Below are 15,881 nucleotides of genomic sequence, written 5' to 3' on the forward strand. Positions count from 1 at the left end.
ATATCCTTTCATGTCTCACCCACACACAGACATACATCACAACTCCACAGTCACATACACGTCAGTAACCTCGGTGACGCATGTTGCCCACATCTAGTCGCTGCTTTTACAATGCAAGAAATCTCCAATAAACTGTCTATTATTGAGTCCTTTTTTTTACATAAATGTACATTTATCATCACATTTTTATAACACTTGTTATTAGCACATGTTAATATAATCAATAATAAAATGTTATTATTATTTTAGTTTTTAATTTGAATGAAACTGGTGCAGTAAACATACCAATAGAGTGAGACCTCTTCCTAATGCAGGTCAGCTCAAGAATTTAAGTTTTATTGATAGCACATTTAAACTTTACTTATTCTCAGTGTTTTGGAGTAACAAGTGACTATTTACATGTAATTAAATTACAAAATAAATGTAATTGCAATCAGCTACTGAGACTAATCACAATGTTGGTGATTACCAAGGGGTTACATTCAAATATATTCTTTTTGTATTAAAAAAAAATGTATGTATAATATAACATATGCTATTGCTTGACATCTTTTCAACATGCAGAAATGCTTTCTTTTCATACATTTTTTAGCTTTATCACACAGTTTAAAACATTTTTTTAAAAAAGTAATCAACAAATGTAATTAGTTACATTACTCTAACGAGACGTATAAAATAATCACATTATTTATAACATTTCTACCAGGGTAGTTAATAGGCTAATCTGTAACCTACATTTCAGAGGTAACCTTCCTAACAGTGCCTGTGCGACAGATTTTAATAAGTTACGAATAAAGTCAGCAATGTACTAAAGATTGTGTGGTTTCAGTATCTTAGTTGTCAGAATTTGATGCTTTTCATTATCTTATGTGATAATAAACTGAATATCTTTAGGCACTGGCGTGTCAGTTGGACAAAGCAAGCAATTTCATAACATCACCCGGGGCTGTAGAACATAGTGACAGTGATTTTGGATTAGTTTCTGACATTTTATAGACCATACATTATTTAGTAATATAGAATTTAATCCAGAGGTCAATCATTAATGAAAATCATCATTAGTTGCAGCCTTATCTGTGTTTTAACACATGTAGTTGCTAAAAGTGCAGCTGGCAGGCCAATGGTGGTCTTCAGAAACATTTTCTGTGGCCCCTGAAAGTGACATTAAATGAATGCATTATATCTGAAACATCAGTATTTCACTTTCAATAGCTTACATTTATTACACTACTCTGCTACTGCATCAACAAGTATCTTTCAGATTGAAGAACAATGTAGAAAGCTACTGGTTGCAACATCCTGTCGTCAGTGCTGTCGGCTAAAATTAGTCATTTCAGTGGATAACTCGGTAGTTTAATGTGGAAGTGATATTTTTGCAGTTTTTCTGTGCAGGCCTCAACTGGCACATAATCAAAACTTTAAGCACTTCTTGTTTAACACATTTCTGTAACATGGCAAACATGATTGGAAACAACTGCAATTATCTTATCCAATTGCAGAAAAGTTTTTCTTCATCTTATCTTTGCTTTAGGCTGAATTTGACTTTAAATAACTCAACTTGTGTGTGTGTAGTTTTTACTCTGACTCATCTCACACCTCGGTTACATTGCCACCAACTTTACAGATCATCATATGACAGATAGGCTGAGTCACAGTGGAGCTGCATTTCATTTAAGTTGTGAAACCAGGCAAAGTTCTCCTCCATGCAAACCTCTGCAGAGGCTGTTGTGTAACCTGTTGCTGCCTGATTCATGTCTGTGAACTACAGGGAGTGGTGATTGGGGTCTTTGATAGCCCATTGTCCTACAAGGAATGTTTCCAGTCTCTCCCCACTTCCACTGGGACAAAAAGTGTTGAATTTCCACTCAGATATTTCCACAGCAGCTCTGGTGTGTGCTGAGAAAAAAAAGTGCACCCCATCCTGGCTCGCCGGCTCTTGGGCAGGTGACATGCGAGAAGAGGTCAATGTCTCTTTGCCCTTCCAAATTCCAGACAATTCATGAGTTTGCTCTCAGTCTATCCAGTGACGGGAATGGGGAAGCTGAAATGACACATGTGTGATGCTCTCCTGCCCTTTTCAGCCAGCTGCAAACATCGGGTGGTGCCGTGGGGACTGAAGTGTGTAAAGTTTGGATCAGGCAGGCGGAGGGCAGCTCCAGGGTCCGGTCAGTCTGGAGGTGAGACAAAAAAGAAAAACAGGAGGCCGTCAGAATCAGAGCCAGACAGCCTGGAATGCAGCCAAACCTTGGAATGAACAGCTCCTCTCCCCCTCCCTCTCTAAAGTGCCATATCTCTCCCTCTCTCTCGGTTACATGCTGCATGTTTTTTTCAACACTTTTCTCCCCCAAATCCCTCCATTCCTTAGTCTGCCCTCCACACGCTGCACTCTTATTTCCCTTCCCACCTTTCTTTCCGCTCCTCCCTCTCCACCTCCTACTGCTCATGTGAGTCACTACCTGCCTCATAATACCTCCGTGCTCACAGTTAATAACCTGATCTTGGATCATTTCCGACTCCCTCTCTCTTTTGCTCGCTCTCTCTCAGGACACGCTCATTTTCTCCACAAAGGAAAAGTGGGAAGCCATTTGAATGCGATGTAAATGTTTTTAACTGCTAACGACCAAGCGAATGCACGTTAAAGCCATAAAAACATGAGCATGGCAAAGCAAACTGTACAAAGCAAATGATTTGTACTTTATCTGAGAAGTTAAAACTTTATATTGCTTTCCACTTTTCCCCTGTTGATAAAATATGCTGCAACCACAAACGACACAAAATACACCAAACCAACAAATAAACACACTACTCTTGGCCCTTCCCACCCAGGCCTTCATGCACAAGGGTCACAAAAGAAGACACAACAAAGACCTACAAAAAGAGAGGGTTCTTTAAGTCATAGGCTCTGCATATGATATTTAGAGTATTAATATAACATAAAACCATAATTTGCTATGTAAAAACATAGTGAAGTAATGGCATTGTTAGGAGAGAATGAAGTCACAGCTACCTGTGTTGCAATCCGAGCTTCTCTGTGTTTTGTTGTGACAAGCCGGTCCAGCTCCGTGTGGGTGTTAGTGCACGTGTATGTCTTCCACTGTCAAGCTCATCATGTCACTTTGCGCTGGGTTCATGCAGTAGCTACTCCTGATATCAGGAAAGCAGCATTGAGAAACTGTTGAGAACCGTGTGCAGACAATACACTCTAAGTTTTGCACAGAGCTCCTTTAAACAAAGATGGTTGCATTTTTCAGTGTTATCACCGTCTGGCCGACTGGTCCCAAGAACCAGTCAGAACATTTATAAGAAGTCATTTATTCCCCATGCTATACAGGAAATGGACACAGAATGACAGGTGACACTACTACGTTATAAAATGTGCTCTTTTATTATTTGTGTAACTTATTGGTCCTTCCTGCTTATTTGTATGATTGTATCTTGTATATTGTACATTAGTGCATTTTAAATGGTGTATTGTGTTGTGTGTTTGTAGGCAGCAAACCTTCCTCTAGCTGTCTATCTAGTTGAGTTTCAGCATTCTAGTTTCTGGATTTGAGATAGAGTTGTTCTTGTTTTCTATTTTTGGACAGCCTTTAGCCATAGGAATAACATGCATCATTTTTTAAAATGGGCGTAGTTCCTTTAAGAAGACTCTTTCCAAGATTGTCTGTGATCTTTTCAAAGGGAATACAGCTGTTTCCTTCACAAAATGCTTAGCTGGGGAGAGAGAAGAGTCAGTCTTCCATGTCATTACTATATGCTTTGTGGAAACACTATAAACTATTGTCAAAAACATGTCTTGGATGTTCTTTTAAATATAACAAATCTTTGCCAACTTTCCCCAAGTTCTGTGTTCATTCTTATGATAAATGTGTTTGGTCAGAAAGTGTAAACTTTGATCCAAATGTCCAGGTGCAATGCAAGAATGAGCCATCCACAACTCCACATCTTGAACTCATTTGTGATCTTGAAGTTTACCGTGTGAGATTAAGTTGTAATGTAGCATGCCGAAATCCTCTCCCACCTCTAGTATAAACACAAAACGTAGCCAACAATGGAGGTGCAAGGTAAATAGCAGTGCCCACAAAGAAGAAAACATCAAGCAGAAATTCCAGGCGTACTTCAGACAGGATGAGAACCTGCATACTTGAGGCAGAACATGGTCTCCTAACTCAGCAGCACCCACAGGAAAAATCTCTCTGCTGCCAAACTGGCTCCCATTCAAAACCGGTGTGAGACTGCAGTGCCCCAGTTCCCCCAGCAGATGTCAGACTGACACATATTTACTGTGTGGCGTGCACGGCCAGACTAAAATGCCTTGAGGGAAGTAGACTCCCTCAGAATCTCTTGGCGTCAAGTAAATCCACATCGGCTACAGATGTGATAAAGAACAGAATGGCGTGCTGATAGGGACATGACTCTAAGAGAGACTAATAGGCTTGCTGGGGAGAATGGACACATGAGAAGCTGGACACAGAAGCATCAGAGGGTATAAACGGGGCAGCAGCGGTGGTGGTGGTCTAGACGAGGAGGGCTGGAGCGAGAGAGAATGTGAGGTGATTGCAGGAGAGCAGGAAAGAGAATTGTAAATAATAAAGGAGAGTTGGGAACTCCTCGTACGCAAGGTTTTGCCTTGTGTAAGAACTGGAGTGCACAAACACATACACAAATACAAACACACACACTGTGAGTGCAGAGACTCCATACCACCCACACACAAATATAAAACAGTGTGCTGCTGATGCTAGAAATGGTGAACTGCCAGCCCAAAGCATCAACTAATAATACACATAAACTCCATCTCCCAGCGGCTAAAACAAAGCTAATCACATAAGCACAACCATTAGAGAACACCTTATTAGAGGCTGCCTCTTTTTATAACAACGTTTATATCTCTCCCTCGTCCCCACCCAAAAAAACCACCAACAAACCACTTCCCCCATCTTTCTCTCTCCCCTTCCTCTTTTTCTCTCCTTCTCTTCTCCTCTCTCTGCTCACTCCCCCAACCCCCCTTCACTTCTCCATCCCCACACATATTTTCTCTCCTTTTTCATATGTGAAACCCAATGCAGGCTGGCTGTCAGATACCTCCCTTCCTCCTAACACACACACACACACACACACACACACACACACACACACACACATTCTCGTCTAACTAACTTGGTGGCTGCTCAAGGGCAGATGTGTAACATGTGGTTCCAATTAACACAGATAGTAACACACACTAGCAGCAGTTAGGTTCACTGGAGCACAGAAGAAAGATATTGAGAGCTGTGGGCAGCGAAGTGGAGACAACGGGGATAATAGCACCTTTTTTTGAGGTGTTCAACCAGTCTGAGCTGGTTTTATTTGAAATAAAAATGCTTTGCTAACCTTTAGGATGACTTTGGCAACAGGCATTTTCATTCATCAGCGCAGAACATCTTGAACGAGACAGTAATAAAGCTGTTATTCATTATCCTTGAGGTGCAACCTACAGAGGAGTCAGGGGCTGATAGACAGATAGTGACAGGTACACGAAAGCCACTGATTACAAGAATGAGGTGTACGCTGGTCCCCGAGATAATATTAAACAGGTGCTGCTGCATTTGAATTCAGCGCAGCATCATCACCCCTGATAAGAAAACAAGAGACGTGCTGACGGCAACATGATAGAAGTGGGCTGTGTCATGTGTTGCAAGGCGGCCTTCATGTCATTGTACATACTTTGTTAGCATCGGTGTAGAAACGTGATAAGTTAGAAAGGAGCGGACAAAGACAGTGTGTGGCAGTCATCTCTGTGAATGGCGCATGTATCACGAGCGGGATTAGTGTCAAGACTTTCTTCCCTCTGTGGTTGACCTTGTCTCGCATTGACGGTGAATATCATGGATCACCACTTTGTCACAGGTGTTCTGTATATATATGATGGATGTGAGTGAGTGAGTGTGATTGGCTGCAACTACGGATTATTTTCATTATTGGTTAATTTGAAGTTTATGTCCTCAATTAATTGTTTGATTGCTTGATCTGTAAATCATCCAGCTGCTCTCACAAAAAAAGAAACATCCACATAGATCGACTTTAAACTGATTTTTACAACCCATATTTACGTTTATTGCAAGACAGTGTTCTCTAGTGGTCATGGTTATTATTAGAGGATCAGCGGAGGAGTTGACATGATGTGAAGAAGCACAAACAGCAACAAAGTCCACAAAATGTTGTATAAATATCGGAGATGGCCGTATAGGGTTGGTGGAAGGGGTAGTGGAAGGGTCAAACAAGCACAGGACTTTCACCCAGGACACTGGTGTTACCATTAATGAGAAAAATACTCATTCAATGCCAAACATTAATGTTTTTCCTAACCTAACCACATATTTTTGGAGTGGAACTTCAACTCTTTCATGAGGTTTAAGGACACGTTTAAAATTGTGACCTTTCAGTGCGTGGGAGGGTTGTTGGATGGGTCAAACACAGGACTTTTACCACGGAGACTGGTGTTAATGTTAATGATAAAAATACTCATTTAATCTTTTATCCTTAACCTTACCACACAGCTTTGATGCCTAAACCTAACCAGGTAGTTTTGGAATAGAATTTCAACTGTTTCAAGACGTTGAGGACAATTTTTAAATTGTAACCATTAGGACAGTAATACATGTCATTTTGGGGTTGGTCATATGTCTCTTTAGAAATCAGTGGAAATCTACCTAGTCTGTTGTTTAGGTATGAGAGAGTCAGTGAAAATTGTTGTCATTCAGTAGATCTCAAGGTCACATCATAAAATGTTTGGTATCGTTTGTCCAACAGTCCTAAACCAAAAGATTTTTAACTCATTGTGATGTAAGAGAAGGAAATACAGCAGTCTCCCTGTAAGAAGCTAAAACCATCAAATATTTAGCATTTTTGCATGCAAGCTGACTTAAACACGCAGCTGATTATCAAAATAGGTCTAATTGATTAACTGTTACAGCTGTAGTGTGTGAGTGTGTTTGTGTCTTAGTAATCTGACCTAGTTTGTGCACAAGGTTTAAATATATCCTACCTTTGACACAGAAGAATGTGCAAAGATAAAAAATATCAATGACAAAGAACGACAGGTAAAGCAGGATACAGAAACACCAAGATTAACCGAGGATTTTGGCAAAAAGCATGAAATATTATAACGCAGTGCAAAGACTGACTGAAGGATTACAGACAGTGACTTACACAGAGTGACGGGCAGATGGAGATGGAATAGCGAATAATAATAGGGAGATGGCGGGGGGAACACAGTATACTCAGTATGCAATTACACGTAGCAGAGGGGAGAAGTGTGTGTGTTTTTTCCCCAACCAGGTTCAGGTTATGTGAGCCAACAGCCTCGAGTGAAGCTGACCCCTGCAGCAGCCTATAGCCTCTTCTCCTCTGCCCCGGTGGGAAAACCAACAGAGAGAGCATCTATATATAAACACAGTGGAGAGATTGGTTATATTATGTATTATTTGTTATGTCTGCTGCTACAGTCCATCCTTTTTTGTATCTATTTAATTCTCAAACTCAGTGATTACATTGTTGTCTTTTTCCTGCATCCATTCTGGGGTGTTAATTGTTATTTCACACAGCATCGTCTCCACACCTCTCCCGCACATGACTCAACTGTTCTTTGCTTTCCTTTCCATCACCCCCCCATCTGTGCCCATGTCTTTGTCTCTCTGTCCTTCCATCTGTCGTGCTCCGTCTTCTTTGCCCAGTGCTCGCAAAGTCAACAAAACGTGAGTGACCACACATGCACCTTGTCACTGTCCAGACTGCCTCCTGCGTCATTCGCTGGACAAACACATGAGAAAACAGCACACATGAATTTATAATCAGCAGAGAGAGAGAGAGAGAGAGAGAGAGAGAGAGAGAGAGAGAGAGAAGGGCAGGGGGCTTCCCAGACAGAAGAGGAGTCAAGGAGATAGGGAGGGAGGATAAAAAAAAAAAAACGAAAAGAAGTGTTGATATAAAACTGAAGTGAGACAGGAAGAAGGTGGAGGGTGTAGATGTGTTACAGATATAGATGCAGAGAGAAAGAGAGAAAGAGGTAAAAGAGACACTCCTCTCATTTGTTTCTCCATGGAAGAGGGGATGAGGGAAAGGCAAAGGGGGAGCAGAAAAAGAAGAGTGAATAGAGGAAGATGTGACTCAGAGAGAGAAATAGGTGCAGAGATGACTGAGGGGCGGATCAATACAGAGAGACGCCACAGAAAGAGGTGGAGACTCGGCAGCGGCGGCTTGACTGAGAAGGAAAACCCTCTGCTGTTTTTTTTCCTCTGGATTGTTTAATATTGGTGTATGTGCGTGCATTTTTTTTTGAGTGATCAGTGTAAGAGAAGGAGGAGGAGGAGGAGGAGGAGGGTGATTGAGAGGAGAGAGGCACGAGGAAACCGCTGCAGTGCATTGTTAGGCTGAGCGCACACAGGAGAGGGAGACAGAGAGAGAATCCCCCATTTTAGCTCAACAATATTACGGCAGTGCAGAGATATCTACAACAATGGCAGCCCGGCACTCTCGGCAGTGTGCTATTGATCTTGTAGTGGCAACCCAACAGGCACACAGTCAATGTAATTGTTGTTTTAACCTCTCTTTAGATTAATGCCTGTGCATTCTCATTTAGAAATTATCCAATCATGTCATCATTGTCAGTCCAGTAACTAATAATGTAATAATGGCTGAAAATTAGATTGGATATCTAATATTGCAGGTAATATATTAGTGATGTTGATACCTTTTTTTTTTTTTAAATACATCTGTTTTAAATAATGCTAATAATGCCTCCTCTCATCTTTATTTAGTCCCAATCTATTCCCCTCAGGCATACTGACTTACTAACCGGATCTCTTCTAAGACACTGCACTGGAGAGAGAGAGCAGGGGGGAGAGAGAGAGAGAGAGAGAGAGAGAGAGAGGGAGGGAGAGAGAGTGATCGAGCAAGCGCAGGAGGGAGAGAGAAAAAGAGAGAGCACAGGAGAGCAAGAAAAAGAAGCTAGAGCCGAGAGAAAGAGAGAGTCGCAGGGAGGAAGAGGGAGAATGCACGGAGTCTGGGTAACACTTCCACGCTTGTATCCAGGGCCTTTGTGAATACACCATGGGATGCATCGGCTCCAGGAGACTGAGTAAGCCCCGCTTCTCTTCCCTCTCTCTCATTGCGGGCTAGAGGGGGTTTGGGTAGGGGGGGGTGAGGAGGAGGATGAGGGTCTTGCAGGAGCGAGGGTTTCTGTGTGGTGAGACTATGTATGGACCGGCTTTATATATATGTATGTGTGTGTGCATGTTTGGTTCTCTGTCAGAGCAAGCAAGGTGTAGATGTATGGTCCCAGAAGCTGTGTACACAGCATACAGGCAAGATGTCAGAGACAATATGTGTTAAAATGTGCTACTGTGTGTGTGTGTGTGTGTGTGTGTGTGTGTGTGTGTGTGTATGTGTGTGTGTGTGTGTGGGGTTGCATCCCCCACCTTCCCCACTCCCCTCCCCTCCCTCCCATCCCTTGATTTATGATGCTGTTTGGCAGTATGTATATGTGTGTGAGTAGGAGGCAGAGAGAGAGGGATGGAGAGGGGAGAGAGAGAGAGAGAGAGAGAGAGAGAGAGAGAGAGAGAGAGAGAGAGACGCTGTGATAGTGCTTATTTATAGGGCGGTATGGCTTGGAGAAAGAGAGGAAAAAGAGACACGGGATAATGCCATTGTCAGGGGCGTTTGCTCAGTTTGTTATTATTTGCATGAATAATAGGGATAGAGGAGGATAAAGAAACGAGCAGCAGAGGAAGAATTTCAGCGCAGGCAGGCGGGCGGGGAGGAGGGGAGGCGGACGGATGGCGATGGAGAGAGGGGGAGAGGGAGGGGCAAATACGTGCAGGCGAGCGAGGGGGTGTGGGATTGATAGGAGTTTTCAGGTGAGGACCTTCCTGGATACATGACATGTTTGGAGCTGCTGCAAAGTGGGGGATAAATAATCATTTTTGGGGACTGTTTGCATGAATGTAGTGCAAATATGTTGCAGTGCTTAGTCAGGTCTTAGTATGTAGCATGAATCATGCTCAAAGGTAAAAATAAACACAGACTTCCTTTTGCTGTTAAATATTAATGGGCCACTTAGCACGTCAGGCTCTTTAAAAGCATCAGTCAGAATATTTTACGTCACTCTGAAAAGTGCATAACCTTTCCAGGGGTCTTGAATGTCAAACAGGAAGTCCAGTGTGTTTGTGAAAGCCTTCCCCCTTATTTTAACTAAAAGCATATTCTTGATTTTAAATATATATCTATGAACATGCAGAGGAAAGAGTACTACAGTTTATGACACAGTTAGGACAGCAGGTGTGAACTGAATACAGTACAACCAGTGTTATGGCAGCTCATGCCGTCCAGATTACAGTGTTTGACACATTGCAGAGAGCAGGAGAGGAGGTTAGGATCCTTTGTCAACACTTAGGTCAAGATGGGAGACCTTACAAAGCCCTGCTGGAAAAAATGTGATTGAAGAGGACAGAAGGTTTTGGAAAAGTGCCACATTAATCTGATTGTAAGCCACCTGAATACTGATGCTCCCTTTTTCTTTATATCAGAGAGAGAGAGAGCTTAAGATTTCAATAAGGCTGCTCTGGTAATTGCAGTTTCTAATCAGGGATAAAAAGAGGCACACTGTAGCCAGTCAGTCACATGTAGTCAACATCTACTTAATTTAATACAAACGTTATCACAAGCTGTTATAATCTAACATGAATGTGTAAATAAACTGTGTTTTCAAGCAGCTTGCGTGCCTTAAGTCTGGGATTCTCTCATAAGCATCGGGACCGGCAGTTGTCTCGAGGCGTGGTTGTGTTTATCCTGGGTGAGGACGGCTTTAGTGTGCGCTATTGATCGGCCTTCTCAACTGCAGTCCACGCTGCCAAGCAGAGATCAACAGGAGCAGCAGTAGCAGGACTGGCTCCGTCTCTGTACGGGAGTAGCCCTGATGTATCTGTCTGCCCTCCAGTAACACTATCTCCCCCCGCTCCATCATATATGGGAGTGAGCTCCATGGGCAGGCCGGGATACCTGTACCCACACGCTGCTGTAGTACGACAAAAATTGCGCCTCCGTGTGATTCGTCCAAGCACGTTGAGGGAGTATACTGCATAGTTGACTTTATTTAGGATGTTTAACAGAAACCTTTATTATCCGCTGTAAGGACAACATTTTACCCCATATATCACTTGTTACTAGAGGCGGTTTAAATTTATCTAAACAGGAAGCCCGGGATGTAAAAATAAAAAAAATAAATAAAAAAGCAGCATCACTGCAAGTGTTGCAGACACTGATACATGCAGGCAGTGAGGAGAGTTGGTGTGTGAGTTTATGGCTGTTAATTCAGACCTGACTGGAAAATGAGCACTGGGGTACCAGGGTTTGTTCATTTAAAAACCTGGGTCTTCAGAAGAGGCTCTATGACCCCTACGGGGGTCCTAAGAATTACTGCAGTAGCGGCCGCCAAATTACCTCTTGATAATTTAAAGTTTTATTGTTTCATTGTTTTCCAAAAGTGAAATGTGACTGAAAATACACATTTACACGAATCCAACATTTTAATAGCTAACTAAAATTGCCTTTCTAATTTAGTTTACAGTACACAACATGAACAATAGGCTAACTGTAACCCAGGAATCCTGCAATCATGTGAGCTAGCTAACAATAAATCAATATGTGGTGCCTTTTTTTCACATATAGAGAACCCCAATGATGAGTCCTTAAACCCGCAAATGAGTTTGAATTTCTGTACCTCCAGTTCTCTCATCTCAAAGTCAATGGGTATTTTGAATGGATTTTTTGGTTAGACGTCTGATATAAGGTCTGTAGGAAACACAAGCTTGAGAGACTTTCACGTTTTGTTCTACTACATAAAATATGTCAGTAAAATACCTGACTCGCAAACTTTGAAGAGTGTCTTCAAAAAGGCGGTTGCTAACATGTGGCTAAATGAGACTAAAAAAACCCCGACACCAGCCCATGCCGAGCCACGCTGAGTGTGACTTTACAGCCTTGTAGCGCCGGCAATGCAACAGCAGTGTAGTTCGTTTGTAGCCTAACTTGGCTTTTTACTTTTGGTGACTGCAGTTAGGCCTTAAAATCCTAAAATTAGTGTTTATTTGTGGAGATTATCTTGAAAAAAAGTGTGGGTGTCATAAATGCTTATTTTCTGGTATGTTCAGACTCGAACCCCAATGTTTAAACTAAACCGCGGCCTTTTTAATGGTTATTTTGGTTATGTTTTACACTGACCCTTTTAACATCTGCTTTGGCTCGGCTGCCCCTCACCACTCCTGCTACTGAGTCAGGTGACACGGTGATGTACTGTGGATGAGATGTCTGCATCCATCACCCCTTCAGAGAGCAAAAGGCCTTGAGAAGCAGTCGATGGGAGGTGCACATTCTTCTTCGCCTCATCAGCGAGGAGAAGGCAGCGAGATCTACGGCAAAATCACAACCGGCTGTATTTTTTGTCGGTGACTCAGCTCATATGTGTGCAGTACACAGCTTATGTATGCTTCATTGAGAGCAAATTTCCACAGCTGCCAAACACAGTGTTAGAAATGCTGTTGCAGGCACCATGATGCTGATCACATTTCGAGAAGTAGTGTTGATAACGCTGTTACCCATAATTGTGCTAAAAGCATTCAGCAACATTTGTTGTGTATCCAGTTACCTGGCCACACTATAGGCCACATGTGAGTGCTGGGAAACATTCATCACTGAGTAATTCAGGGCATTGTGTGCAGTGTGAAGATAACTGTTGTGGGTCAGGCTGCAGCGGTGAAATTATAGATATGAATGTGGGACATTATGACAACTCTCACCTGTTTGTGCCGCCGCTCAGCAGAGTCTCTCTTCTCTTTCTCTAAGTTAGCTTTGGTAAGGTGCCACACCACTCATGAACCACTTACTGATTCAGTAACTAATAGCTGATTCTCTGTGTGTGTGTGTTTTTAGCACAGAGTATCTAAAGCGTATAAAGTGGCGCTGAATTTTTAGTCATATTCATAATTTTGTTTACTTGTTGTTCGATCAGACAGTTCCAGACTTGAATCATAATTTTGCTAATTTTGGACTTTATTTTAGTAAGATTCTTGTGCAGCAGCGTGTGTGTAGTTATTTAACATTTGAAAACGTTGACTTCTTTTGATGAAGTATAAAGGAAATTGTGAAAAATTAAGTTTATATTTCTTAAGATACTGAAAAAAAGGAACGTTTTTGTATTGATAAACAGGAGGTGTGGACTTGAGTCACGTGACTTGAAATCCATAATTTTGATGAATTTGGACTTTGGAAAATCAAAGACTTGCAACTAAACTAACCCTAACCACACTAACCCTAACCCTAACCACAAAGACCCGAGTTATGTTACTGAGTGCTAAAAATGATACCAAAGATAATTCAGTTTGCATATAAAAACTATGTGGTGGCCAACAAAAAATGCACTGCACTATACAAAACATATGTGCCAGAATTACAGAGCCGCAACAACTTCCAACAAAATTGTTTTAACAAATAAGTATAGAAAAAAATTTTTAAAAATTCAAAATTCACAATTTTTGTAAATTTAATATATTACTACTCTGTTGTTGAAGTGCCATTAAATTTGATGAAAAGCACATTATGACTTGTTTAGGACTCAAAGTGTAGGACTTTGACTTGGGACTAGATTCAGTACTTGCTTGTTCCGACGTGAGACTCGTCAGTCTCGACTTGTGACTTGATTTGAGTCTTGCCTGTTTTGAATTGGGGCTTAATTCAGACTTGATTCAGGACTTAATTGTTTTGACTTGATACTTGATTTGGGACTTGTCTGTTTTGACTTGGGTCTTGTAAGACTTGAGAAGAAACGCAGTTCAAATGGGATTGTTTACTGTGTTCCTGTTCCTGTGTTACTGCGTACTGTGAGAGTTCCAAATCAATCACTTTGTGCACAACTTCTCATGTCATAAACAAGAACTCACGAGTCCCATGTAAATGCAGCATTACTTGACTATCCCACCTTTGATAAACTCAGAAACTGAAAATCAAATAGCTAATTTTGAAACATTGCAAACAGTACCCAGCTTGTATGCATGCATGTTCACACGTATGTACGTGTTCATGCATGGATCTATGAATGACCTCAAGTTTTCACCCGCCTCTCGTATGATTGCGCTCTTGCTGCTATATTTATATGCCCATAGGCCCATGTGTGGGTGTAAATATATCAAATAGGCACCGCTGTTGCTGCACCACTTTGTCCCATCAATCTGTTTTTGCCACTGCACTACAGAGTGGGATTCCCTGTCATTAAATTAAAAAAAACTAAAACACCCCCGCATACACTGTGCATTCACACACACTCACTCAACACCTGACACCGCGTCCCGCATCAGCCAGTTTGCAGTCCGTCTGTGAACTGGAAAATGTGGCAGACTGAGGTGGAGGCTGATTGATTGGCTTCTGTCCAGGTGGAAAAGCCTTGCACACATGAACACATTCAAGGTGAATGAGTCAGTGATGTAGTACCTCAGAGACAAGGGGGGATCTCATGACCCTTACCTGTGTGAGTGTGTGCCAGGGTGTGTGTATGTGTGCGTGCGTGTGTGCACCCAAGGACTCCAGTGTGGCGTGTATAGCACTGGGTCTTTACCTGCAGATTTATGTGTCATTTCTTTATGGTTTGTCTTGTCACTGGGTGCCAGATACGAGCTTGGATCATTATGGGAGGAGGATTGATTAAAATGTATATATGTATGTGTATATTCTTGCCTTCTTATAGCATCTTCAAGCCTGTATGTGGCAGATCAGAAATAAGAGGCCTGTGTGTGGGCACTTGATGGCAGGCGTTTCTGTAAACAATGTGACTCAGCCGCAGAGTGTGTTATGAAATTGAAACATAATGCTGTGAAAGAGAGAATTTCATCTCTGCAATTTGATCTGTGTCAGAGTTTGTGTGAATTTATGTGCATTTGTGGGTGCACTCTACATTAGTGCACAAACCAGCTCTGGTTGTCTCTGTGTTATCTGCAGCTACTAACCACTTCAGTGCTGATAAGGAAAAAGGCCACGTTCTCAGAGGCGGGAATGAATACCAAGAAGCAAGAAAGTAAAGATTTGCTGCATACAACATGCTGTCTGCTGTATAAAGGCTTTCTTCCCTTGATCTAAATATTATTCATTACATATTTAGCAGGCCATTAAGATGTTTATGGAAGTGATCAGGTGGATGATGCAGCTGTCTGTGCCAGGATACTACATGCTGTAGATATGCAGATACGACACTCAGTGACTGCTGCAGCCTCTTTATCCTGTATCAGTGATGGAGATCTGCACAGGATGGCAGCCACATTCATGCCTGAGCAGATTAATGAGGCATGTTAGGCCAGAGGCGTGTAGATTGGGAATGCCATTTCACCAAGTTAATGGCAGTAGCTCATGCTGTGCCTGAGTATCTGTTTAAGTGTCAGTAGCAGCCCCTGTATGCGTACATCCTGAGACACACTTGGCTCGATCTCTCCTCGACCAAACTCTCCAACCATCTGGGCTCCGGTCCTCAGCTGTGTTGCTGCTGAACTCTGGAGCTCAGTAACCCGGCATCTGCACATATCGCTGCAAGAGGGCTGCTATCCAAACCAGTGCCCCATCGAGGCAACCAGCCCTACTGCAGCTGTCATGGTAAACAAGCACCGAGCTCCCCCTTGGTTCTTAGGCGTTGTTGCTGCAGGGCATTGGGAGTACAAAAAGACAGATGACGGTCAAACGCTTCCCACTTCAGCACGAGCCGTCAAGCCACTACAGTCAGAGCTGGAGTTGACAGTGCAGCCGCTGCAGATCTGTGGTTGTTCGTTACGCACGGCCGCGCTGCTCCCTCTTTTTTTTTTCCTCCT

General features: G+C 42.3%; 1 protein-coding gene and 1 long non-coding RNA gene across 3 annotated transcripts in view; one reads left to right on the forward strand and one right to left on the reverse strand.

Moving 5' to 3' along the window:
* Window positions 1–311: 311 nt before the first annotated feature.
* LOC148188281 (uncharacterized) overlaps window positions 312–15,881 on the reverse strand; it is a 29,522-nt gene continuing 13,952 nt past the window's right edge. Inside the window, exon 4 of the long non-coding RNA XR_015777935.1 lies at window positions 312–2,171. This is a non-coding gene — a long non-coding RNA (uncharacterized LOC148188281). The remainder of the gene's footprint in view (window positions 2,172–15,881) is intronic.
* fam131bb (family with sequence similarity 131 member Bb) overlaps window positions 8,222–15,881 on the forward strand; it is a 36,156-nt gene continuing 28,496 nt past the window's right edge. Inside the window, exon 1 of one of the 2 annotated variants that reach the window (XM_088084398.1) lies at window positions 8,222–9,118. In XM_088084398.1, the coding sequence (XP_087940524.1) occupies window positions 9,091–9,118 (28 nt within the window). In that variant the 5' untranslated portion in view covers window positions 8,222–9,090. The remainder of the gene's footprint in view (window positions 9,119–15,881) is intronic. The other variant, XM_042489436.2, reaches the window with a different exon arrangement.

This window comes from Plectropomus leopardus, chromosome 11 (assembly GCF_026936395.1).
Source record: "Plectropomus leopardus strain MGB_pleo_1.0 chromosome 11, ASM2693639v1, whole genome shotgun sequence".
Lineage (NCBI taxonomy): Eukaryota > Metazoa > Chordata > Actinopteri > Perciformes > Serranidae > Plectropomus > Plectropomus leopardus.